The sequence below is a fragment of the Salvelinus sp. IW2-2015 genome, linkage group LG17 (genome assembly GCF_002910315.2).
Source record: "Salvelinus sp. IW2-2015 linkage group LG17, ASM291031v2, whole genome shotgun sequence".
Lineage (NCBI taxonomy): Eukaryota > Metazoa > Chordata > Actinopteri > Salmoniformes > Salmonidae > Salvelinus > Salvelinus sp. IW2-2015.
Window position 1 is genome coordinate 20350089 of NC_036857.1, and position 26753 is coordinate 20376841.

Below are 26753 nucleotides of genomic sequence, written 5' to 3' on the forward strand. Positions count from 1 at the left end.
ATTGATAGGCAGCTCAAACTAGTTTAATTCAAACATTATTGGGTTCAAATACACATTTAGATTTGTGAACAGCTATCCACAACAACCACAATCCGTAAGGCGTAAATAGCTAAATGAGAGAACAGCAGTGTGATTCACAACAATGTGCTATGTAGATAACAATAAGTCATATCCATATCGCCGTAGACTATACACCACTGCTGTCACCCTTACCTCCAAGTGTTTATTCAAATTGGATAATTTTTGGATGCCAACAGCAGTCATACCATTGAAAGACATAGCTTGGACGGTTAGCCTACAAAAGCTTATTCCTGATTTTTTCTCAAACCCATTTGGTGTGTCATCATAGTGGTCTCTGACTTCTGGTCAGATTCTCTCAGTTTGAACAAATTCAAATTTGCGCTTTTTTTTCAATGCTTATTTGAATGAAATTGGGAAAACAGAGAAGTGTCCCCCAAAAAAATGTGCAATCCTCCTTTCTGAATTTAAAAGTAATCATGTAATTTTTCAAAAGTATCTGTAATCTGATTACAATATTTCCCCTTGTAACGTATTACAGTTACCGTTTTTTTGTAATCCCTTACTCCCCAACCCTAACCACACAGCTGACTAAAATAATAAAAACTTGATGAGTTGGTTATTTGAATCAGCTGTGTAGTGCTAGAGCACATTAAGGGGACAAAAATGTTTTGATTTGCGCCTACATGTCGACTGTATGAATTTTACTGTTTACAGGCTTTGGTCTTCCATTTATATTTCGAGATTGAACGTTCGCGCGTTGGATGCACCGATTGGTGTCACCTCGTTAGGCAATATATTTTACACCTAATACTGGCTTGTCATCCAGTGTTGCCAAATTAGCGACTTCGTCGCTATATTTAGCGAGTATTCAGACCCCTCTAGCGACACATTTTCCKAAAAAAATCGAGCGACTTTTTCTGGTGTTTTTGGAGACTGACGTGAAATCACGTATCGTTCTTACTCTTCTCAACGAGCAGCGGGTGCTGCCGTGGGCCCCACCCCGTCCCAAAGCGCTCACAGGCGGCCCAGTCCTCACACAGCAGTCCCTCCCAGCTGCAGTCAGAGCAGGAAATGTTCACCCTTCTGCGACCAGACTGCAAATGAATCACGCAAGCGGGAAGCCGCCGCTGGCTGATCCCGCCCTGGCTTACATTCAGGGCGGGATGTAAATGTAAAATGTTCTTTGTCTAAAATAAATCACTGCACAAAAATAAATCACTTAATTTGACTCACACAGCCTCAGTCACTTACTCACCTTGTCCACTGTGTGTGTGCCTCTCTGTGACATAAGCTAAACAACTAGCTGGCTACCTCATCATGTCTGTCTAAACTGTACACTCAAAAATACAGAAAGGAGTGGGAATCAAACCCTGAATTCAAAGGCTGGTTGAAGCCGTTTATTGGAGATGATACACGAGCATACTGCCTGTATTGTAAGGATGATTTCTACGCCAAACTTAGTGATGTAAAAAAAACAAAAAAACACATGACAACTTAAAAACATACTCAAAAGGCAAAGCCTTATAACAGTTCCACCCAAAACAAGCTGCCATTTATGGTTAAAAAAATTACTATGCAAAAAAGGCAGAGGCCACCATGGCATTAGCTTTCGCTGAACACTGTTCCATGCTGGCATGTGATCACATTGGAGAAGCATGTTGAGCTGCTTTCTCAGACTCCACTGCTGCTACCCACTTCAAAATGCACAGAAATTATTAATGGTGTTCTAGCACCATACTTTCTGAAAAAGTTGGTTGCAGATGTGGGTGACCAGCGTTTCAGCCTCCTCCTCGATGAGTCCACAGATGTAAGTGTTTCTAAGTACCTGGGGGTTGTGATAAGGTACTTTAGTGACACCAAGCAGACAATTGTATCAACATTTCTGGTGCTTGTTGAGATGGAGGGAGGAGATGCCAAATCTATAGCCCGTGCTGTTGTGGCTTTCCTCGAGAAGTGTTGTCTTATAAAAGAGAAACTCCTGGGGATAGGGACTGACAATGCCTCTTATGACGGGGATTAACAATGGGGTCCATAAAGTGCTGAAAGAGGAGTATGGCCTCAAATATCTGGTTCTTATTCGCTGTGTGTGCCACTCTGCAGCTTGCTGTAAGTCATGCTTCCAATGACACCATCTCCCGTAGTGTGGAGTACTTGGTACGAGAGACTTATAACTGATTTTCAGTGTCTCCAAAGCGCAGGGAGGCCTACAAGGCCATATATGAGACCATCAACTGTGGGGAGAAACCTTTACAGATAACCAAGGTGTGTGCCACACGTTGGCTCTCCATTGAACCTGCGGTTTCAGGCATTTTGGACCAGTGGGAGGAGTTTAGGCTGCATTCCGCAGTCTCCAAGTCCAGTGAACACTGCTACATGGCTGAGGTTTTATACTCCATATACAGTGATCCTCAAAACATATTGTATCTGATTTTTTTGAAGTCAGTGCTGGGTGAGGTACAGTTGGCCATCAAGGCTTTTGAGGGAGAGCAAGTAGATCCTCTTAAGCTACTTGACAGCTTGGTTAGCCTGATCAAGTCTGTGAGCAGCAGGGTGCTGAATCCACTGGCAAATGTTGATGTACTCAAAGGGCCAATAGATGGATACATCAGTCCCAAACCGTACCTTGGTTACCTTTTTGAGTCAAAGGCAGCTGAGCTCCACCTTGTGCCTGAGGATGAAATCAATGTCCGAAAGCGGTGTGTAGCCTTCACCATCTCCCTCACTAAGGAGTTGAGGGTGAGACTGCCGGACAACATCGAAGCATTGCAGTACATGTCAGTTTTCAATGTGGAGGAAACTCTAAAGCACAATAAGAGCCCTGGAGAAATAGAAAAAATAGCCAAGCTCCTTGGCTACTCCCCTGCAGGGATAGACAAGATTGTCCATCCCCTGCAGAGATAGACAAGATTGTCCAGCAATGGCGTGCCATCCATCTTAGTAAATGGAATGAGACAAAAAACACACTGGGCTTCTGGAGTGAGATTTGGAAGTTCATGGATGCAGCTGATATCAACCCGTTTCAAGAACTTGCCATGGCTGCTGTGTCTGTGTTGTCCTTGCCACACTCGAATGCTGAAGTCGAGAGAGTATTCAGCCAGATGAGTGTGGTAAAAAGCAAACTTAGAAATCAGATGTCCTTGCAGACCCTTAACTCCATCCTGTACATTCGATATGGACTGAAGCTGTCTGGTGAGACTTGCTATGAGCACCAGCTGCCTGATAATGTTTTGCAGCTTTTCGGTACATCAGCTGCTTACTCATTTAAGTCAGCTCCCTTAGTTGCTGAACCTGCCATAAAGAGCCTTGACCAAAATGACGATGACCCACTCTTTCTGTGAGCCAGCACAGCCTGTGTGTGTGTGTGTGGAGGGGGGTCTGGGAAAAAAACTATTAACCTGAATTAGGGCCAGACTAGTTACCATCATTTTCTCACATTGCCATTGACAGTTTTTTCTATGGTCTCTTTTTGGTCCATTTAGATTGTTAATGTATATTGTATACAAAAAAATGTTATGGTTAAAAATGTTCATGTTTTACTGTGAATTGTTGTAATACTCCTAAGTGGACCATAAGGTTAAAAACCAAACCAAATTAAGAAAACTAAACTAAGAAAATATATTWAAAAAATTAAAAAACTAAGTAACTCTGCCAGAGTGTCTCTTTTGGGTCACTTTTGCCGGTCTCAAGCCCAGATAAAGGAGGAGGGTTGGAATTGTGACGTTAAAAAAAACAAGAATCGACAGAAGAAAGTTCATTTGTAGTTTTAAACATATTTAGGGTGTTTTTTACTCACTTTTTGTCTCTCCCATGACATTATTCCTCTCTCCTACAGCGTCCATCACAATTACATGCACATGGCCAATTATGCAAATTTGGTGATGACTTCATTTAGCAACTTCTAGCGACTTTTAGGACAGCCAATAGCTACTTTCCTTACTGAGGAGTTGGCAACAACTAATCTCGTTAGTTAGGTGTTTCACATGTGGTGGAGATGTGGCAGGCCCAGTGCTCTAGTTGGCTCTCCCTATTTTTTTATTTAACTATCCTTTATTGGTTTCTACCTGTTTTTTATTTTGCTCCACTTTTTGGTTTGCTTCCTGTCAAAGTTTGATGTGCGATTTATTTTYTTTGCCTCTTGGGCAAATTTAGTGGGTGTCTTTTAGGGCCCAGTTGTTGCTAGTCAACTTTCAGTGGACAACACCATGAGCGTCTTTCATAACGGCTTACTAGAACAGCACCTGTTTCATTGGGGTTGTTATTGAATCTTTGTTAGTTCCGACCTACATGAACGTGACCAACAAAGTGACTGAAACAGCAACCAACTTTGCTGCCATTCATGTATAGGCTAGAGTGGACAAATTAATGTGACGTTTGAGACGCTCTCACTAATTGATTGTACTCATTTGATTTGTGTGTGAGGTTGGAGGCATGTTTATTTCGACAAATAAACTTTTATAAACAATGACAACACTGCCGTGTTGATCTGAGCCTTGCTTTTGGAAAACCAGTGCCAGACTTTCAGCTGTCACATATGCACCTCTGACTTTACTCACTTTTTTCTAGTCGGTTGCTTCAGCCTTACCACTCAAACGAGCCCTAGGTCTACCTAAAGGTTAGTTACAATGTCCCCTACGTGGGATCCTCCTTTTTGTTTGCAAATCCGATTAGTCATAGAGGGCAGGCATTTGGTAATCCCTCTAATTAGGTGACGCTATTTATAGGACCTTCCTTGATAACCTGTGTACACATCAGCTCTGCTCGAGCCAAAATTAGCTCACAAGTACATCAATAGGAAAACATATTTTCGCATTCCATGGCTCAGTAGTAGGCCTAACATATTTCACCAGCTGACTGTCTCCAAATACCCTTTGTTACATCTTTGTAAAGATGAGTAATGGGAATATAAGAAACTATCAAAATTATAGATGTAGGAAGGTGAGGTAGAAAACCCCGTGTAGGACTGACTGTCCTTGTTTCCTATAATAGAACAATGTGTTGACAGAACACCCAGCCGAGCTCTTCTTGGCTCATGTAATGTGCTGACTGTTTCATAGGGACAGGGATAAGCGTCATTAGCCTACTATGCATGAGTGTCAAGGCCATTTGGAGTTACCGTCATAAGATTAAATGTTTTCTCTGAAAATGTACAAATAAGGATGTGATGTATAAAAAAATATGTATCCATAGTTGGCAAAAGGTATAACTTCCTTGATACAAATTAAGCATACCTCACACTTAATGTTAGCATTTATTGCTTCATATGAATACGGTGTTGAAAGACCAATCTACAGAGACTTTCACAAAGGCAGTGAACATGTATTACAATCTACAAAATCTTCTTTACAGAAATATTAAAATCCTAATATATAAAAAGGACAGTTGCAGAAACAAGATATGGCAGCCAGTAAACGCTCCAAATCAAAACAAGCTTCTTGTTATTCCATGTGACAGCAGTAGCGATCATTTTGTGCTGAGATTTAAAGTTGAATTTAGTTGATATGGATGTCTGAAGTTTAAGAAAGATGTCATTCAATTAAAAAGATTGTGATAATTAAAATGCCATGTTTCCACATCTTTTGATTAAAGATGCAGTCCAGAATCTTAAGCACAACAAATGAGTAACATATTGTACGATTTGGATTAGTAACATATCATAAGAATACAAAAATTAAAAGCAGGATGTAGCATAACATACAAAATGGATGAGACAATACACAAAAAGCAGGGATCAAGTTTGGCTCATGAGCACTACTTTCAAAACAAATTATACAAAAGTTCTGGACCTTCACTTTAAATCTGACAGAAAAATTCCATCTCAGCCAAAACAGAAATGGAAAGCATTGTTGTAACAGTCTGTTTGAGGTTGAGTTTTTGAAGTGTTTCTCTTAATTTCTGCTTTGGCCACAAATACAAGAACAGGACAAGTTAACAGATTAGCTTTTCAAAGTGAAATTTTCACTGGACAGTTTAAAGCATTTGGTTCACAGCTATATCTCTATTGTTCAATCATAGTACATGAGGAGGATTGGTTGCAATCCATGGTTTCTGTATGTTTACTTTGCAAGACTAGCAAACTTGCAGGGCTTCCAGTGGTTTTATGCTACAGATGTCATGGCCAGTTTTCTATACTTTACATTTCAAAGTGCGAAAAACTAACACACTAAAAACAAAACATAGCTGTAAACGGTCACTTTACCCAGGGAAAACCCAAGGCATCCCACAGATCCAGAGAACCTAACTGGGCCGGCAAACATGAAACATTCACCACAGATGAAGATCACAAACACTGAATAATGACTGATCCTTCTACATCACAATGTTAATCAAGCAGCTTTGGAATTGGCGTCTAAAATAGCAGTTCATATTAAAATAACAGTGATAAAGGCATTTAATGTGTAAATGAATGCCACAGGCTTGAAAAAAACCTAGCTGGAGGGGATCTTAAATTACGTTTTTAAAATCAGACTGGCCGTCAGGAGGTGGGTGGGTCATAAGGCGTGAGGAGACCCGAGGCCTCACAAAAAGCCCCCCTGTCCTGGGAGACAACAGGTCCACATTGGTACAGAGATCTCCTGGGTGTGTTACAGTATCATACAGTGTAAAATAATGTCGGGTGGCCCTCACGTTAGTCCTGTTCCATGGGCTCATCTGCGGTCTCTGGGCTTTCTAACCTGTTTTCTGCAGCAGCGCCTTCTGCCGACGACTCAACTTTACTTCTGGGAGAGGAAGATGGGACAGGCTCTTCACTGGGTGCTCCCTCCCCATTGCTGCTACTGACTGGGTCACTGTAATCCCCTTCCCCCTGTTCCCCTAAACGTAGATTCTTCCCTGACTGAGCAAGCTGCCCCTCTGACTGGTCCATGGTGCTGTCACTTTTTAGACTGTTGGTAGGGCCAGACTCAGCCTCTCTCTCTGATGTCTCCGCTGTCTCTTCCTCAAAGGGCTCTTCTGTCTGAGTGCTAGAAGGCTCTGGGGGACAGAAGGCAAGAACACAATTATATCCTTCCATAAATCAATTCATCCAGTTTAACAATGTTATTCTTGGACCCATGTCAAATTTTCCCTTTCACAAGCTTAGGCTGTGTTTAGACAGGCAGCCCAATTCTGATATTTTTTTCCACTAAATTTGTCTTTTGACCAAATCAGACCAGGGCTGAAAAATATCTGATGTGAAAATATGTGATTGGTGAAAATAGGAATTAGTGGAAAGAAGATCAGAATTGGGCTGCCTGTGTAAATACAGCCATATAGTGTTATTTGAAAATGCCCCATTGTTCAAAAAAAGTACCATGATCGTCTGTGGTGAGCATATCAGCAGACTTGTCTTTTTCTTCCTCGACAATGTCTGTTGACGATTCTGGCTTGTCTGATGAGCTTTGGGCAGGTTCAGGACAGGACATCTCCTTGTCTACCTCCTCATCTTCATCCATGTCTTTGTCAAACTTCAGCCTTTTCACTTCATGGCTCTCTGCCTCCGTTGCATCCTCTTCTGGATGCTTGGTCTTCATCAGACTGATTTTTGTGGTATTACTTTCCGATACTGAGGAATCACTAAAGAAAGCTTCAAAACATCAAAACTAGTTGCTAAGTCTTAACATTTACAGCATTATATTTTGGCTGACAGTCACCTGGATTCACACAATGCTAGTTACCTGACAACATGCTCCTCTTGTTCTGTGAGTGGCTCCTTATCATCTGTGCTGTCAGGGAGACCGTTTGTAGCCAGAGAGGTGGATAGCAATAGCTTTGGTCTGTTCAGTGGCCTTGGGGTGCCTGGTCCATTTATATTCCTACCATAAGGAGAGAAGAAATAATCTCTATGCAAAATCCAATACGCTTTCATACAATCATATTATTGCAATTGAATCCAATTATACTGAACAAAAATATAAACGTAACATGTAAAGTGTTGGTCCTATGTGCTGAAATAAAAGTAGCCAGTAATTTTCCATACTTTTCTGAAAAGTGTTGTGCACAAATGTGTTTACATCCCTGTTAGTGAGCATTTCTCCTTTGCCAAGAGAATCCATCCACTTGACAGGTGTGGCATATCAAGAAGCGGATTAAACAGCATGATCATTACAGAGGTGCACCTTGTGCTGAGGACAATAAAAGGCCAAATGTGCAGTTGTCACAACACAATGCCACAGATGTTTCAAGTTGAGGGAGAGTGCAATTGGCATGCTGACTGTATGAATTTCCACCAGAGCTGTTGCCAGAGAATTGAATGTTCATTTGTCTACCATAAGCCGCCTCCAATGTCCTTTTAGAGAATTTGGAGGCAGACCACGTGTAACACCAGCCCAGGACCTCCACATCAAGCTTCTTAACCTGCAGGATCGTGTGAGACCAGCCACCCAGACAGCTGTTGAAACTGTGGGTTTGCACAACCAAAGAATTTCTGCATAAACTGTCAGGAACAGAGTCAGGGAAGCTCATCTGCGTGCTTGTCATCCTCACCAGGGTCTGACGCCTGACTGCAGTTCAGTGTCGTAACCGACTTCAGTGGGAAAATGCTCACCTTCGATGGCCACTGGCAGGCTGGAGAAGTGTGCTCTTCACGGATGAATCCCGGTTTCAACTGTACCGGGCAGATGGCGTCGTGTGGGCGAGCGGTTTGCTGATGTTAACTTTGTGAACAGAGTGCCCCATGGTGGCGGTGGGGTTATGGTATGGGCAGGCATAAGCTACGGACAATGAACACAATTGCATTTTACCGATGGCAATTTGAATGCACAGAGATACCGTGAAGAGATCCTGAGGCCCACTACCGCGATCACCTCATGTTTCAGCATGTTAACGCACAGCCCCATGTCACTAGGATCTGTACACAATTCCTGGAAGCTGAAAATGTCCCAGTTCTTCCATGGCCTGCATACTCACCAGACATGTCACCCATTGAGCATGTTTGGGATGCTCTGGATCGACAGCGTGTTCCAGTTCCCGCCAATATCCAGCAACTTCGCACAGCTACTGAAGAGGAGAAAGACAACATTCCATAGGCCACAATGAACAGCCTGATCAACTCTATGCGAAGGAGATGTGTCGCGCTGCATGAGGCAAATGGTGATCACACCAGATACTGACTGGTTTTCTGATCCACGCCCCCACCCTTTTTTTTAAGGTATCTGTGACGAACAGATGCATATCTGTATTCCCAGTCATATGAAGTCCATAGATTAGGGTCTAATGAATGCATTTCAATCAAATATTTGTCAAATATTTGAAATCGATGCACGTTGCGTTTATATTTTTGTTCAGTGTAATAACAAGGAGATTAACTACACTGCCACCCAGCATATTTGGTATGAGTAAATTACTAAACCTTCTCCCCCTATGTTCAGGGATGCCTGGAATGAAAGACTGCTGGGTTTTATTGGGGTTCCCCACCCATTTTATGTTATAAATGTAGATAAATTGCATAACTGAACATCAACCATTGACAAGTAGGTAGCGCTCACCTTTCTGAATAAATAGAGGTATTGCCAGGGAACATCCCTCCATTCATTTTGTTTACACTGGTTGCCCCATTTTTCCTTTGAAAGAGGCAGAGTGAGTCAGCAAATCCACATGACTGTTAGCCTACCCAAAATGATTTGATAGACAGCTTTGAAGCTGACTCATTTTACATTACATTTTAGTCATTTAGCAGACGCTCTTATCCAGAGCGACTTACAGTAGAGTGCATACATTTTATTACATTTWTTTTTTTTTACATACTGAGACAAGGATATCCCTACCGGCCAAACCCTCCCTACCGGCCAAACCCTCCCTAACCCGGACGACGCTATGCCAATTGTGCGTCGCCCCACGGATCTCCCGGTTGCGGCCGGCTGCGACAGAGCCTGGGCGCGAACCCAGCCCAGCCTGGGTGCGAACCCAGAGACTCTGGTGGCGCAGCTAGCACTGCGATGCAGTGCCCTAGACCACTGCGCCACCCGGGAGATGCACCCGGGAGACTCCAACTTTAAAGTATGTTTTGCTATAAAAAGTGGTAGGTAGAGAAACATGATATAATACTTACTCCGAGGTAGGATATACAGAGCTGACCACCATCACATTCTGCAAAATATAAACAATACCATCAAACTCCAAGCATGTGTATTGTATACAAACACAAGCAATTTTAAACTTGTTAAAAATAAGCCATGCGAGAATGCATTATTCATTCAAATTAACACAAGGACATGTATTTGTGACATACAATACCAGTCAAAAGTTCACACACCTACTCATTCAAGGGTTTTTCTTTATTTTTAATTGTAGAATAATAGTGAAGACATCAAAWCTACAAACATATGGAATCATGTAGTAAATCCCCCCCCCKAAAAAATTCAACAAATCAAAATATATTTTATATTTGAGATTCTTCAAAATAGCCACCCTTTGCCTTGACAGATTTGCACACTCTTGGCATTCTCAACCAGCTTCATGAGGTAGTCACCTGGAATGCATTTCAATTAACTGGTGTGCCTTCTTAAAAGGACATTTATGGAATTTATTTCCTTCTTAATGCTTTTGAGCCAATAAGTTGTGTTGTGACATGGTAGGGGTGATATACAAAAGATGGTCTTTTATCAAATAGGGCTAAGTCCATATTATGGCAAGAACAGCTCAAATAAGCAAAGAGAAAACGACAGTCCATCATTACGTTAAGACATGAAGGTTAGTCAATATGGAAAATTACAAGAACTTTGAAAGTTTCTTCAAGTGCAGTCACAAAAAACATCAAGTGCTATGATGAAACTGGCTCTCATGAGGACCGCCACAGGAAAGGAAGACCCAGAGGTACCTCTGCTGCAGAGGACAAGTTCATTAGAGTTACCAGCCTCAGAAATTGCAGCCCAGATAAATGCCTCAGAGTTCAAGTAAGAGACACATCAACATCAACTGTTCAGAGGAGAGTGCGTGAATCAGGCCTTATTGGTCAAATTACTGCAAAGAAACCACTACTAAAAGGAGCAATGGACATTAGACCGGTCGAAATTTGTCCTTTGGTCTGATGCGTCCAAATTAGAAATCTTTGGTTCCAACCGCCGTGTCTTTGTGAGAAGCAGAATAGGTGAACAGATGATCTCTGCATGTGTGGTTCACACTGTGAAGCATGGAGGTGGATTGATGGTGCTTTGCTGGTGACACTGATTTATTTAGAATTCAAGGCACACTTAACCAGCATGGCTACCACAGCATTCTGCAGTGATACGCCATCCCATCTGGTTTGCTCTTATGGAGACTATCATTTGTTTTTGAACAGGACAATGATCCAACACACCTCCAGGCTGTGTAAGGGCTATTTGACCAAGAAGGAGAGTGATGGAGGGTTGCATCAGATGACCTGGCCTCCACAATCACCCAACCTCAACCCAATTGAGATGGTTTGGGATGAGTTGGACCACAGAGTGAAGGAAAAGCAGCAAAGTGCTCAGCATATGTGGGAAATCCAAGACTGTTGGAAAAGCATTCATAAAAGAAGCTGGTCGACAGAATGCCAAGAGTGTGCAAAGCTGTCAAAGCAAAGGGTGGCTACTTTGAAGAATCTCAAATATTGTTTAAAACTTTTTTGGTTACTACATGATTACATGTGTTATTTCATAGTTTTGATGTCTTCACAATTATTCTACAATGTAGAAAATAGTTAAAATAAAGAAAAACCTTTGAATGAATAGGTGTGTCCAAACTTTTGACTGGTACTGTAGGTATCCTTAATAGGGTGAGTGCCCTGGGGGCGTATTCATTGCGCCGATTCAGTTGCAAAATGTTTATTAAAACAGAAGCAAACTGAACGAAAACTGTGAAGGACGTACCTGAATTTGTCCAATAGAAACTCCAATTTTGGCTAAAGATCACACCTCATATTTAAAAAAAACCATTATGGTAAACAATCTCAGAAACAGTGATGATACTTACCTTCTCCACTCCCCTGAGGAACTTGGCTGTTCCAGTGTAGTTCCTCTTAGGGTCAGTAAGTAACTCACACAGACGCTGGATGGTGAACGGAATACTGGAAAAGATAGTCAAAAAGGTATACTTTCCTCACGAGGCTGTACACAAGGCTACACAAAGGCATACTGGTAAAACAGGCATTAAAGGGAGACTTTTATTAAATGTCTCAGCACTGGACGACACTCACCCGTTGTACCCATCTACAATTTTGAGAATCCTTTCCTTCATCTCCTCAAAAGGAATGTACTCCACATTAGGATTGGATGGACCTCGCTGGTCTGGCGACAAGGTTCTGAAGTCATCCATTACTTTCTCAAGTTTAAACAGGAAATAACTTTTGAACTGTGACCATGAAATCCTGGAAGAGGAGAGACCAAAAAGTTATCCTCTCTTGGTCCGACACCGGATGGGATTCCTACGAAGCAGGTTTGAGGAGTAAGCGAGGTAACTTTGGTCAAAAGAGTTCAAATCGGGATAACCGGTCATACGAAAGTGGCTCACCTTTTAGCCAGGCACATTCAAATGGCGCAACAAATCCTTCTCTGGGGCAGGCTAATTCCCCTTACTCTGAATGAAATGACTGAGTCATGAGTTGAGGACCAATGAAATCAGATTCCCTCCCTCTTGCAAAGATTGCATCATCATCCCATTCATTTGAGGAAGACTGATTTAACTAAATATTTAATAAAATGTTTGTATAAAAAAATATATATATCACAGTAATGACAGAATGCATTTTAAACTTCACGCAATGTAACACCAAAGACAGCATTAACTATGAGATAAAATAAAGATGGCATTTCTAAAAGCCTATTTCACACCACAGCCTGCTGAATTTGCAAGATAACCTAGTTCATTTTCATTTCAGCACACATGAAAATGTAGGCCCTGACTCGCCCATGGATTGAGGTTTCATCATTGTCTCAATTAAGAGTTTGGTGTTCGACTAGCCATGTATGACATACAAGTTACAAGACTGCTAGAGTTAGCAGCAGGCGGACAAGCAATATCCACCGTCATAGTATGGATGAAGCAGAGGACTTGTCATAGACCAGCACCACTACCACTCTTGTCAAGAGGGTGCAACAGTATCGACTTCCTAAGACGGCTGAAGAAATTCTGCATCACAGCCTGGTAAGGGAATTGCTCCGTACACGACCACAAAGCCCTCCAGTATATCACTGGGACCGTGCTTCCACCCATCCAGGACATCACTCGAAATGGTGCCTGAGGAAGACACGCAGCATCATCAAGGACCCCCCCACCCACAAGCTGTTCTCTCCTCTACTGTCAGGCAGACCGTTTCTATCAGACCTCATGCTCTGATACTGTCTCTGAGCCTGTTTGTATCTACAAGCCATCAGAGTGCTGAACACTTGAACTGACCACCTGCTCTGATTCTGTGCACATCACAACTGCTGCTACCATACTTACTACACTGCTCAATTTATACATCCCCAATACACATGTAAATATTGTATTATAAATTGTGCATTCCTGTATTATACTTATGCTAAAAAAATATATATATTCTACTGCCATTTACTTGTATTTACTTGCAAGAACCTGCAAGTAAACATTTCGATGGGCGATGCATACCATGCGTATCCCATACATAGGACTAATAAAACTTGAAACCTGGCTGGAATGTGAAGCTAACTGAAGCTGGTTAGCTTTAGAAAACCCAGAGTAGATCTAGCTTGCTTCGTGGGATACCTCTCTGGTTGCCTAGCCCATTCATAGACGCCAAGTACCTTTTGCGCCTATTGATGAAGGTATCTTCTTCCAAGGGGACCTTTGTTAAGAACCCAGACGCTTGCTCTAAATGTTAACATGCATCGCTTGCGGTATGGTTTTGGAAACATAAGGAACAAATCTTTCATATTAGCGAGAATTGTATTTTTAACAATGTTAAAATTACTGCACACCTTTATAGGGTTAGGGTTGCCACACAGCCATATTTCCACATTACAGCGCTTGTTTACGGAAAAATCTGAGTCTCCGAACACCTGTGCATGAATGGAAGACAGATGCCACAAACGTGTTGTCACTTAAAAATAGTGTTGACTGCAACTGTGTTAAAACAGTGTACAGTACATCTGCATTTCACATTTATGAATATATTTTGATGTGATATGAAAGTAGAGGGATTTATATTTCTAGAACCATACCACAACTGAGAATCTATTCACTTTTTGATGGTGTATTTGGCTGTTTTGGTTTCGAGAGCCAATTCGACCTTTAAACAGAACGTGTAAGGTCCTTGGACTAAGGAATAGCATAAGGCTCCTTTAGTCCAATATTGGGTTAACTTCAGTCTCCTCCAACAAGACCTTGGTTTTGGTAGCATATCCAGAAATACATTTCAGCAATAAGTCTATCCATGAGTTGTAATTTACCAGCCTGTGCATTTCTATACTGAATTGACACATTGTCCATTCAATAGAAAATCGACTGGCACTTTAGGCTTATTTCTCAGACACTCACATCGTTTCTCCCGTTTTGGCGACATGAGACAGAAGTTGATCCAGGGCAGGACAGGCATCTTTCTTCCCTTTCTTCTCAAAGTCTGAATGTAGATAAGAAAATAGAAAACACTTATTCAAGTATGTAACGTTACAGCGTTGTAGTTCAGGGCACACCGTCAGGAAGAATTAGCTGCTCGGCAACCACAGGCTTTAAATAGCTAGCAAGCTGCAATCATATAATTAGGATAGCTACTAATTTCATAGAATCACCATGGCTGCAACTACCACATTCACCAACAAATAACGCTACCTAACTACAGTAGTTAACGCTAGTAGCAAATAAACGAGCTAACTAAACTAGAACACTTAACGTTAGCTAGCAAACTGTGGTCAACATAAGCTATAGTGACCTGCTAACGTTAACTAGACTAGAAACAAAATGTAACTAAGTGGGGGTGAAATAGCTTCAAGTCAACACACACATCAATATTGAATTATACATGTAGTTACGCTATCAAAATAAAATAGGCCTAGCGAGCCAAGTTAGTCAGCTAACAATTTCGACTGTTAGCTACAACTAGCCAAGTTCTCCATCCATCCAACGAGATAGCAAGCTAACTAGAATATATGCGGCTAAAGTAAACTTGTCAATTCCAATAACGTTACAGATACGGAAAAACAGCTAAAGTAAGTTGACTTACCCGTGAAAGCCTCCAAGAGTGTGTCAATTTCCATGGTTGTAACGTAAACTAGCCTATGGCAACTGATATCCCTTACAACAGCGACAGGAAACAGAAGAGGGGAAAGAATATATATATWTTTTTTTAAATACCACTAGCTTCCTTAGCTAGCAACAACACWTCCAGGTAACACACTTGCTAGCTACCCACTCAAGTGCACATGTCCGGGGTGGGGGTGGTGGTGGTGGTGGTGGTCTTCTTCTTCTTCTTCTTCGGCGGTCCGCAAACAATCGTCATAGGTGCATGCCGCCATCTACAGTACGGGTGGTAGACTATAGAAAAAATATCCACTCTACGCGCGCGGCACCTAATCTGAAAATGTGTAGGATCAACAAAAACAATCTAAAGCAATGAATAATGAAGGGCGTGCTCCGTATGTCCCTTGATCTACCCTTAAACCCCCAAAACAAGGGAGCTATCAAACATTCTGTAGTAAGGTATTATTAAGGATGCGTTTCTTGATATCCTTCATATGCACTGAAATAGAAAAATAAAGGGTACTGACCAACAATTGAAATTAAGGTATGTATAATGGGTACTCTTTTGCATTTTAAAATTAAGGGAGACTTAAGAGGCCATTTGTTTAATTTAAGGACGATTTCATTCCTATTAAGGGGTCTTGGTATGTTTTAGGGGAAATTTGAGGTACATGTAATAATAATTTAAGGCAGTCCTGTTTCCTAGTGTGAATCTCGCCTGCCGTTTATGACAAGAACGTTTGGCCTGCAGACAGCTAGACGTCATCGTTTTACTGTTGTTGTGGCGCCAGACCGGTGACGCTACGAAGAGTCAGCAAAGTAGGCACTTTACACCTATTTAATCAAAAGGTGAAACGAGATATTTTAAAAACAATCAAATCGATTATTTTTACAACCCAGGAAATGGCCGTTCCTGCTGTCCCAACCCTGCAACTGAACAACACAGTAAGTCAAAACTCCGCAGAACGTAACATCCATATTGACGAAAGAGAATTGGAGAACATCACGAACAACGATGGAAACGGCACCCTCCCATTACATTCTCCGTGGACTTTTTGGCTTGATAGGTAAGCTCACTATTTTATCATTATATTTACTTGATGGTGATTAATTCTATGATTTGTTTTCATGGGATGAGTTTGTATGAATTCAACTGCATTTGGGATAGCTAGTTAGCAAGTCTTGCCAAAACAAAGGAGTCTTTCAAGTTGCAGACAGTGCATGGGTATAACGCCACAATAGTAACGTATATTATTATTACACTATAACCTGTGTTTTCGCAATCACTGTTTCTTATTCCTCGCGTGATATGGTGCCATTCAATGTACCATTAGTAAGAAAATGTTCTCAAAATCTCAGTCTTAGGCAGGCTATCAGCAATTTTATTAATTGTAAAACTTTTGCTCACTGCTTCACTGACATTTAGCAAATATTATTCTATTATGGGAAGTGTACACATGACCTGCTGGAATTGGACTTTGTCTATTTTTATCAACACTGTGAGAACTTGTATATGGGGCAAAGTTTGTTTACCTCTGCTATGTAACCGGTGTTAAGACCTTGGGTTGGGGAAAGCCTGAGGCCCTCAACACTGATTTGTTAAAAAAAATATTAAAAAATCCTGAATATAGGCCTAGGGGTGAAAGTATTTATTTTCAATCTCAAGACTAAAAGTTAAATCATAGGCTAGTTTGTTTTTGTTTAGGCTTCCGCCATCCATTGACTCTGTAATGTGGATACCTTTTCTCTGTCTTGGTTTTCATTTCGACCTAGCTTTTTTTACAGTTTAATAAAAAACTATGATGGATGTCACAATAATGGACATAGGTTTTGCCTATACAGATATTTATTTTCATTGTGTTCTTATTGAAATTATGTATATCAATGTACACTATACAGTACCAGTCAAAAGTTTGGACACACCTACTCATTCAAGGGTTTTTCTATATTTTTACTATTTTCTACATTGTAGAATAATAGTGAAGACATCAAAACTATGAAATAACACATTTGGAATCATGTAGAAACCAAAAAAGTTTTAAACAATATGAGATTCTTCAAAGTAGCCACCCTTAGCCTTGATGACTGCTTTGCACACACTTGGCATTCTCTCCACCAGCTTCACCTAGAATGCTATTCCAACAGTCTTGAAGTAGTTCCCACGTATGCTGAGCACTTGTTGGCTGCTTTTCCTTCATTCTGCGGTCCAACTCATCCCAAACCATCTCAATTGGTTTGAGGTCGGGCGATTGTGGAGGCCAGGTCATCTGATGCAGCACTCCATCACTCTCCTTCTTGGTCAAATAGCCTTTACACAGCCTAGAGGTGTGTTGGATCGTTGTCCTGTTGAAAAACAAATGATAGTCCCACTAAGGGCAAACCAGATGGGATGGCGTATCACTGCAGATTGCTGTGGTAGCCATGCTGGTTAAGTGTGCCTTGAATTCTAAATAAATCACAGACAGTGTCACCAGCAAAGCACCATCACACCTCCTCCTCCATGCTTCACGGTGGGAACCACACATGGGGAGATCATCCGTTCACCTACTCTGCATCTCACAAAGACACAGCAGTTGGAACCAAAATCTCAAATTTGGACTCCTCAGACCAAAGGACAGATTTCCACCGGTCTAATGTCCATTGCTTGTGTTTCTTGGCCCAAGCAAGTCTCTTCTTATTATTGGTGTTCCTAAGTAGTGGTTTCTTTGCAGCAATTCGACCATGAAGGCCTGATTCACGCAGTCTCCTCTAAACAGTTGATGTTGAGATGTGTCTGTTACTTGAACTCTGTGAAGCCTTTATTTGGGCTGCAATTTCTGAGGCTGGTAACTCTAATGAACTTATCCTCTGCAGCAGAGATAACTCTGGGTCTTCCTTTCCTGTGGCGGTCCTCATGAGAGCCAGTTTCATAGCGCTTGATGTTTTTTGTGACTGCACTTGAAGAAACTTTTGAAGTGATTGACTGACCTTCATGTCTTAAAGCAGGGGTGGCTAATTACAGTCCTCACGGGCCTGATTGGTGTCACAGTTTTGCTCCAGCTAACACACATGACTCCAATAATCACCTAATCATGATCTTCAGTTTAGAATGCAATTTGATTAATCAGCTACGTTTTCTAGGGATGGAGGGAAAATTGTGAAACCAATCAGGCCCTTGAGGACTGGAGTTGCCCACCCCTGTCTTAAAGTAATGTCTGTCATTTATCTTAGCTTATTTGAGCTGTTCTTGCCATAATATGTACTTGGTCTTTTACCAAATAGTGCTATCGTCTGTATACTACCCCTACCTTGTAACAACACAACTGATTGGCTCAAACGTATTAAGAAGGAAATACACTTTTAAAAAGGCACACCTGTTAATTGAAATGCATTCCAGGTGACTACCTCGTGAAGCTGGTTGAGAGAATGCCAAGAGTGTACAAAGCTGTTCTCACGGCAAAGGGTGGCTACTTTGAAGAATCTAAAATATATTTTGGTTTATTTAACACTTTCTTTGGTTACTACATGATTCCATATGTGTTATTTCATAGTGTTGATGTCTTAACTATTATTCTACAATGTAGACAATAGTAAAAAATAAAGAAAAACCCTGGAATGAGTAGGTGTGTCCAAACTTTTGACTGGTAGTGTGCTGTGAAAAAGTATTTGCCCCTTTTCTGATTTTCCAAAAATATATATATATTTTTCATACTGAAAGTTATCAGATCTTCAACCAAATCCTGATTTTAGATAAAGGGAACATGAGTTTACAAATACTATGCCTGGTGAAAACCAAAAACAAACTCTGCATTCCACAGTAAGAACCTCATACCAACGGTCAAGCATGTTGGTGGTAGTGTGATGGTTTGGGGATGCTTTGCTACCTCAGAACCTGGTTGACTTGCCTTAGACGGAACCATGAATTCTGCTCTGTATCAGAGGTTTCTACAGGAGAATGTCAGGCCATCCGTCTGTGAGCTGAAGCTGAAACGCAACTGGGTAATGCAGTAAGACAATGATCCAAAACACACAATCAAGTCCACATGAAAGTGGCTAGAAAGCAACACATTTTTGGAATGGCCTAGTAAAAGTCCAGACCTAATCCTAATTGAGATGATGTGGCAGGACTTGAAACGAGTAGTTCATGCATGAAAACCCACAAATGTTGCTGAGTTAAAGCAGTTCTGCATGGAAGAGTGGACCAAACTTCCTCCACAGCGATGTGAGAGACTGATCAACAACTACAGGAAGCTTTTGGTTGGAGTCATTGTAGCTAAAGGTGGCAAAACCAGTTATTGAATGTAAGGGGGTAATTACATTGGCATTGGGTGTTACATAACTTTGTTTATGAAATAAGTAGGTAATTGTTGTGTCATTTGTTCACTCAGGTTCCCTTTATCTAATGTTAGGTTGTGGTTGAAGATCTGATAACATTCAGTATAAAAAAATATCCAAAAGTAGAGATTATTAGAAAGGGGGCAAATATGTTTTTACAGCATAGTATGTGGACACCCCTTCAAATGAGAAGATTTGGCTATTTCAGCCACACCCGTTGCTGACAGGTGCATAGAATCAAGCACGCTAGCATGCAATCTCCATAGACAAACATTGGAAGTAGAATGGCCTTACTGAAGAGCTCAGTGACTTTCAACGTGGCACCGTCATAGGATGCCACCTTTCCAACAATTCAGTTTGTCAAATTTCTGCCCTGCTAGAGCTGCCCCGGTCAACTGTAAGTGCTGTTATTGTGAAGTGGAAACATCTAGGAGCAACAACGGCTCATCTGCGAAGTGGTAGGCCACACAAGCTCACAGAATGTCACACAAGCAACGCTGAAATTCACTGTCTGGGTTAGCGCCCCCTCGGGCTCCTGCGGTGGTGGAGAATTTTGTGTGCTATACTTAGCCTTGTCTCAGTGTAGTAGGTTGGTGTTCTGCAGATATCCCTTTAGTGGTGTGGGGGCTGTGCTTTGACAATCCTGCCAGATTGGCCCTGTCCAGGGGTATCCACAGTGTCTCCTGACCCCTCCTGGCTCAGCCTCCAGTATCTATGCTGCAATATTTTGTGTCAGGGTTCTAAGGTCAGTCTGTTATATCTGGTGTAATTCTCCTGTCTTATCCGGTGTCCTGTGTGAATTTTAAGTATGCTCTCTCCCCCTCCCGGAGGACCTGAGCCCTAGGACCATGCCTCAGGACTACCTGGCCTGATGACTGCTTGCTGTCTCCAGTCCACCTGGTCGTGCTGCTGCTCCAGTTTCAACTGTTCTGTCAGTGGCTATGGAACCTTGACCTCTTCACCGGCCGTGCTACCTTGTCCCAGACCTACTATTTTCTACTCTCTCTCTCTCTCTCTCTCTCTCTCTCTSTCTCTACCACACCTCTTATCTCGAACTCTGAATGCTCGGCTATGAAAAGCCAACTGACATTTACTCCTGAGGTGCTGACCTGTTGCACCCTCTACAACCACTGTGATTACACCACTGCGATTATTATTATTTGACCCTGCTGGTCATCTATGAACGTTTGAACATCTTGACCATGTACAGTGGCAAGAAAAGTATGTGAACCCTTGGATTTAATAACTGGTTGAACCTCCTTCAATGTTTTCTGTAGCTGCGGATCAGACCTGAAGGGTCAGGAGGAATTTTGGACCATTCCTCTTTACAAAACTGTTTCAGTTCAGCAATATTCTTGATGTCTGGTGTGAACCGCTCTCTTGAGGTCATGCTACACATCTCAATCGGGTTGAGGTCAGGACCCTGACTGGGCCACTCCAGAAGGTGTATTTTCTTCTGTTGAAGCCATTCTGTTGATTTACTTCTGTGTTTTGGGTTGTTGTCCTGTTGCATCACCCCAACTTCTGTTGAGCTTCAATTGGCGTACACATAGCCTAACATTCTCCTGCAAAATGTCTTGATAAACTTGGGAATTCATTTTTCCATCAACGATAGCAAGCTGTCTAAGCCCTGAGGCAGCAAAGCAGCCCCAAACCATGATGCTCCCTCCACCATACTTTACAGTTGGGATGGAGTTTTGATGTTGGTGTGCTGTCCTTTTTTTTTCTCCACACACAGTGTTGTGTGTTCCTTCCAAACAACTCAACTGTAGTTTCATCTGTCCACAGAATATTTTGCCGGAGCATCCAGGTGCACTTTTGCAAACTTCAGATGTGCAGCAATGTTTTTTTGGGATAGCAGTGGCTTCTTCAGTGGTGTCCTCCTATGAACACCATTCTGTTTAGTGTTTTTCATATCGTAGACTCGTCAACAGAGATGTTAGCATGTTCCAGAGATTTCTGTAAGTCTTTAGCTGACTCTCTAGGATTCTTCTTAAACTCAATTTTTGTGAGTGTTTTTCATAGCGCAAGACAGCTCTAACCAACGTCTCCAATCTCGTCTCATTGATTGGACTCCAGGTTAGCTGACTCCTGACTCCAATTAGCTTTTGGAGAAGTTACTTTTTCCAACCTACACTGTGAATGTTTAAATTATGTATTCAATAAAGACAAGAAAAATACAATAATTTGTGTGTTATTAGTTTAAGCACACTATGTTTGTCTATTGTTGTGACTTAGATGAAGATCAAATCAAATTTGATGACCAATTTATGCAGAAATCCAGGTAATTCTAAAGGGTTCACATACTTTTTCTTGCCACTGTACTGTTATAATCTCCACCCAGCGCACATCCAGAAGAGGACTGACCACCCCTCAGAACCTGGTTTCTCTCTAGGTTTCTTCCTAGGTTCCTGCCTTTCGAGTTTTTTCCAGCCACGTGCTCCTACATCTGCATTGCTTGCTGTTTGGGGTTTCAGGCTGGGTTTCTGTATAGCACTTTGTGACATCTACTGATGTAAAAGGGGCTTTATGAATACATTTGATTGATTGTGAGTGTCGAGTGCTCCTGTCCAACACTTACTACCGAGTTCCAAACTGCCCCTGGAAGCAACGTCAGTACAATAACTGTTCGTTGGTAGCTTCATGAAATGGGTTTCCATTTCAGTGGAAAACACTTCACCATCTGGCAGTTTGATGGACGAATCGGGGTTTGGCAGATGCCAGGAGAACGCTACCTGCTCGAATGCATAGTGCCAACTGTACATTTTGGTGGAGGAGGAATAATGGTCTGCGGTTGTTCATGGTTCGGGCTACGCCCCATAGTTCCAGTGAAGGGAAATCTTAACACTGCAGCATACAATGACATTCTATACGATTCTGTGCTTCAAACTTTGTGGCAACAGTTTAGGTAAAGCCCTTTCCTGTTTCAGCATGACAATGGATGCAAGTCCCTGCAGCAATGTTCCAACATCTGGTGGAAAGGAAAGCCTTCCCAGAAGAGTGGAGGCTGTTGAGGCATCAAAGGGGGGACAAACTCCATATTAATGCCCGTGATGTTTGGAATGAGATGGTTGACGAGCAGGTGACCACATACTTTTGGTCATGTAGTGTACATCTCTGGCCAAGAGAGAAGGCAGTCAACTTTAAAGGGGTCCGTCAGTCACCTGATCTTCTCCGACCTGGCTGCTTTGAGCACAACCTCTGCTCACTGAGATATCTAGTAAAGCCTGTTCACAGAGTGGGGGAAATGTTGTACCAAGGCTTGCTATAGATACAAAAACAAAACAGGTTATTTTAGGACTGCTAGATCATGCCAGATGCAGAGTTCTATATAGATTAAATTATATATTGATGTTTTGTTTGGATCTTTCCTCCAGATCTTTACCAGGAACAACCGCAGCACAATGTGAATCAGGTCTGAAGAAAATCTACACTGTGCAAACAGTTCAGGTTAGCTCTCTGTGTTAGTTGAGGTTTAAGATAATTGCCACATCATGATAAATGCACATGTTATGTATTTGTGTTTCTCAATAATAATGGAGTAATAAAGGCAACACTATGATTTTGATAAACATGGTAAAGGTTGCATTTTTTTCTCATATTTTTTTCATAGAGCTTTTGGAGCGTGTACAACAATATACCTGGAGTTTCCAGTTTACCACTGAGATGTAGCTATCACTTAATGAGAGGAGAGAGAAGACCACTCTGGTAAGACTAAATAATCCAATTAATACAAACACATAGGTCTATGCATAATTATATGTGAAATGGTATTACCTTTCATTTACACTCTGTCTTGCTATGCATTTTCCATTTCATCCAGGGAAGAAGAGAGTAATGCAAAGGGGGGAGTTTGGAAAATGAAAGTACCCAAAGAAAGCACTGTAAGTACAATAACGGTCATATGTTATGTTTTAATCATTCAGACCATATTTATGTTTGTTGAGTAAATGTGTATACTGGTAACATACTCAATATGTCTTCATTTCCCCAGCCTGCTGTATGGAAGGAGTTACTGTTAGCCACTATTGGGGAGCAATTCACTGATTACTGTGCTGCAGGTAAGTGTGAAGAGAGAGTGCATCGTGTGCAACTGTGGGTTTTGGTCTACATGGTCTTTTGTCAGCTTGTACAGTCATGAAGAATTAGTCAGTGATCACCAACGGCGATAAGGCAGCCTATAGGGAGGAGGTCCGAGACCTAGCAGTGTGGTGCCAGGACAACAACCTCTCCCTCAACGTCAGCAAGACAAAGGAGCTGATCGTGGACTACAGGAAACAGAGAAGCGAGTACGCCCCCATCCACATCAATAGAGCTGTCGTGGAGCAAGGTCGAGAGCTTCAAGTTTCTCTGTGTCCACATCACTAAGGAATTAACATGGTCCACACAGCTATGAAGAGGATACGACAGCGCCTCTTCCCCCCCCCTCAGGACATAGGGGTGCTGCAGCACCCCCTGAAGAAGAAAAAAATATATGTATTTTTTCTTTCTCACAAAAGTAGTGCACTGGGACTTTACTAGTCCTGTTTTAGCGGACCGATATAGCCGTCTGCAGGCAATTTTTTTTCTTTTTTTCTGCCACATAGGACCTCTGTACCCCAGGCGGTAGAGAGGTCCTGGCCACGCCACCTAAGCCATAGACTGTGCTCTCTGCTACCGCATGACAAGTGCTACCAGTGCACCAAGTCTGGAACCAACAGGACCCTGAACAGCTTCTACCCCCAAGCCATAAGACTGCTAACCAAATGGCTACCCAGACTACTTTCATTGCCCCTTCTTTGCACCAACTCTCTTGCACTGACTCCATGCACACACAATGGACTCTACCCACACATTTACACATACTGACACCCCAACACACACACACCAGTGGAGGCTGCTGAGGGGAGGACGGCTCATAATAATGTCTGCAATGGCGCGAATGGAATGGCATTAAACACATGGAAACCATGTGGCTGATGCATTTGATACCATTCCACTTATTCCGCTCTGGCCATTACCACGAGCCTGTCCTCCCCAATTAAGGTGCCACCAACCTCCTGTGCCATACACACATAACACGCGCACACATGCATACTGACGTCATACACACACACACACTTTCACACTCATCACATACGCTGCTGCTACTGTCTTATCTATCCTGTTGCCTAGTCACTTTACCCCTACCTTTATGTACATAGCTACCTCAATTACCTCGTATCCCTGCACATCAACTTGGTACTGGTACTCCCTGTATATAGCTATGTTATTTTAGTCGTTATTGTTATTCGTTATTCACTGTGTATATATTCCTTGTCTCTATTTCCCCCCCCCAAATTGGTATCTTTAACTCTGCATTGTTGGAAAATGACCTGTAAGTAAGCATTTCACTGTTAGTCTACATGTGACAAATACAATTTGATTTGAGTCAACCATACAGAAGAAGTCTGAAATGCCATGAACATCCTGTCATAAAGAAAAACATACAATGTTCCGTCCCTTGTAAAGTTGTACCTCAAAATTTAAGGGTATTGATGTATTTATCTGAAATATTTTATTCTCTGGTTGTGTTTCAGAGGATGAGGTGGTTGGTGTTAGTGTCAGCATACGAGACAGAGAAGATGTTGTTCAAATCTGGAATGGAATTGCCTCTTTTGCTAACGAAGCAAACGTCCTAGGACGGATCTATGAACTTCTTCCACAGATAACTTTTAAGGCAGTATTTTATAAGCGTGAGTACTTTCTACCTTGTATGACATTCACATGTCATGATAAAAACAAGTAGACTAGAGTACATGCTAATTCACTCCATCGAAACAACTTTACTCTTCACATACTGTTGTCATGTGTCTGATGAATGAGCCTATTGATAACTCATGAGATGAATGTGTTTATTTTTATTTTAGCACATGAGGAGCATCATGCCTTCGAAGGAGGTCACCCAAGACATTAGCACTCTTTGCACATTTTACACTTTGTTGTTTTTGGTCTTCGAAATGGACTGAATTGTCCCCTAATCTGAGCTCTACTGTCTTTTGTAAATGTGTTATACAATTACTTCAGTTTGGGCAGACAGAAAATATAATAGCTGGGGCTTCATTTTAGGATGACTAATAAACATGTACTTTAGTGTTTGTTTTTTATACAAAGATATTTAGCTAAAACTGAAGAGGACAATAGTTGATCATGTATATATATATATTTTTACCACATTTGATCTCAACTGCAATTTTACCAGAGCCTTTTATTTGTTATCATGGGTTCCAGATCTCAGAATATATTTTCAGTATGTAAGGGATTTACATTGTTACCTTATTCTAGAATGAATGAATAGTCTTTTCCTCAAGACAGTAATATTCATACTGTTTTATGCAAAAATGTTGCACATTCTCAATGTTTTTTTGTTTGGTAGTTTTTGTCGTTTTTTGGGGTTAGGGGAAAGAAAGCTGTTAACTGTTACTTGTTGTTAGATTTGTAAAGTGACACCAACTTTTGTACAAAATCAGAAAATGGTACTAGAAAAAAATATATGCAGTAGTTTACCCAGAGTGTTTTTGTAATAGCGGTGGATCATTGAACAAACACACTCAATATTGTTTTTTCCGAAACAAGCATTTTTCATTTTTACTATAATTAACAGGATCTCTATTACTGTTTCTTCAGTTCACTGATGCTAATTTCTAAGTTGTGCACGTGTTTATTATAAGCTCCACAAAAGGGATTTGATCAAGAAATATTACATTTCTATCATGAATATTATTCTCATTAAAGTCCTACAAACTTTAAAAGAAACCCTTCTTAAAATAAAATAAAATGTATGCTGTATAAACCGTGCTTTGAGTTGAATGTGTACTTCTCTTTACCAAAGACCTTTCTAACCCTCAGTTGTGTGAGAGTGCATGTTCCCTGCCAAGCTTTTATGTTTTGTAACCTTGTAATTGTTATCAGATGCCATCTCTGTAGTTGATCAATGTCCTTCCCTGTGACTCAGGTCATCCATGTTCAAACACTAAGATTGATTAGTCTCCTAGAGAGAAAAACAAATAATCTTACAGACTGTATAGCTGGGTATTGTTGCAGTTTTTAATGAAAGTATTTGTTTTAGTAAGATGAGATCTCAACTGAGTCTCTGAAATGGTGCCTTGTGTTCTCCTAGGGTTTCGTTCTTGAATGTTGTTTATTTTCAACATATTGAACCAGTCAAAATGCAAAATAAATATTTTTGCTGATTTTGAAATATGAAAAAATAATAACGCAAAACATGTATTTATGGTCTCTTGTGCTGTTTTTGTTGTTTTGTTTTTTAA

General features: G+C 41.3%; 2 protein-coding genes across 3 annotated transcripts; one reads left to right on the forward strand and one right to left on the reverse strand.

Moving 5' to 3' along the window:
- Nucleotides 1–6122: 6122 nt before the first annotated feature.
- On the reverse strand, nucleotides 6123–15333 carry LOC111976481 (serine/threonine-protein phosphatase 4 regulatory subunit 2-A). The gene is made up of 9 exons (XM_024005328.2): nucleotides 15134–15333; nucleotides 14452–14533; nucleotides 12152–12322; nucleotides 11929–12022; nucleotides 10046–10083; nucleotides 9483–9557; nucleotides 7674–7811; nucleotides 7310–7572; nucleotides 6123–6990 (listed from the first exon to the last, which is right to left on the reverse strand). Exons 1-9 carry the CDS (start codon nucleotides 15165–15167, stop codon nucleotides 6647–6649), a joined length of 1239 nt encoding a protein of 412 aa, XP_023861096.1. The 5' UTR covers nucleotides 15168–15333; the 3' UTR covers nucleotides 6123–6646.
- A 164-nt stretch (nucleotides 15334–15497) lies between these two features.
- LOC111976482 (eukaryotic translation initiation factor 4E type 3) lies at nucleotides 15498–25994 on the forward strand. 2 transcript variants are annotated; one of them, XM_024005329.2, is made up of 8 exons: nucleotides 15498–15694; nucleotides 15857–16217; nucleotides 22842–22914; nucleotides 23078–23172; nucleotides 23288–23348; nucleotides 23459–23525; nucleotides 25023–25178; nucleotides 25353–25994. In XM_024005329.2, exons 2-8 carry the CDS (start codon nucleotides 16054–16056, stop codon nucleotides 25397–25399), a joined length of 663 nt encoding a protein of 220 aa, XP_023861097.1. In that variant the 5' UTR covers nucleotides 15498–15694; nucleotides 15857–16053; the 3' UTR covers nucleotides 25400–25994. The 2 variants fall into 2 exon arrangements, with proteins under 2 accessions (XP_023861097.1, XP_023861098.1); XM_024005330.2 differs by lacking the exon at nucleotides 15498–15694 and having other exon boundaries at nucleotides 15879–15969; nucleotides 16051–16217.
- Nucleotides 25995–26753: the final 759 nt, after the last annotated feature.

Bases quoted from the DNA above. Each gene is read 5' to 3' on its own strand.
- LOC111976481 (XM_024005328.2), bottom strand. From the start codon at position 15,167: ATGGAAATTGACACACTCTTGGAGGCTTTCACGG. The intron at 12,023-12,151 runs GTGAGTGTCGTC...TATCTTTTCCAG, and splicing joins ATTGTAGATGGGTACAACGG to TATTCCGTTCACCATCCAGC. The intron at 10,084-11,928 runs GTAAGTATCATC...TATATTTTGCAG, and splicing joins TCCTCAGGGGAGTGGAGAAG to AATGTGATGGTGGTCAGCTC.
- LOC111976482 (XM_024005329.2), top strand. From the start codon at position 16,054: ATGGCCGTTCCTGCTGTCCCAACCCTGCAACTGAACAACACAGTAAGT. The intron at 23,173-23,287 runs GTAAGACTAAAT...CATTTCATCCAG, and splicing joins GGAGAGAGAAGACCACTCTG to GGAAGAAGAGAGTAATGCAA. The intron at 23,349-23,458 runs GTAAGTACAATA...TCATTTCCCCAG, and splicing joins AAGTACCCAAAGAAAGCACT to CCTGCTGTATGGAAGGAGTT.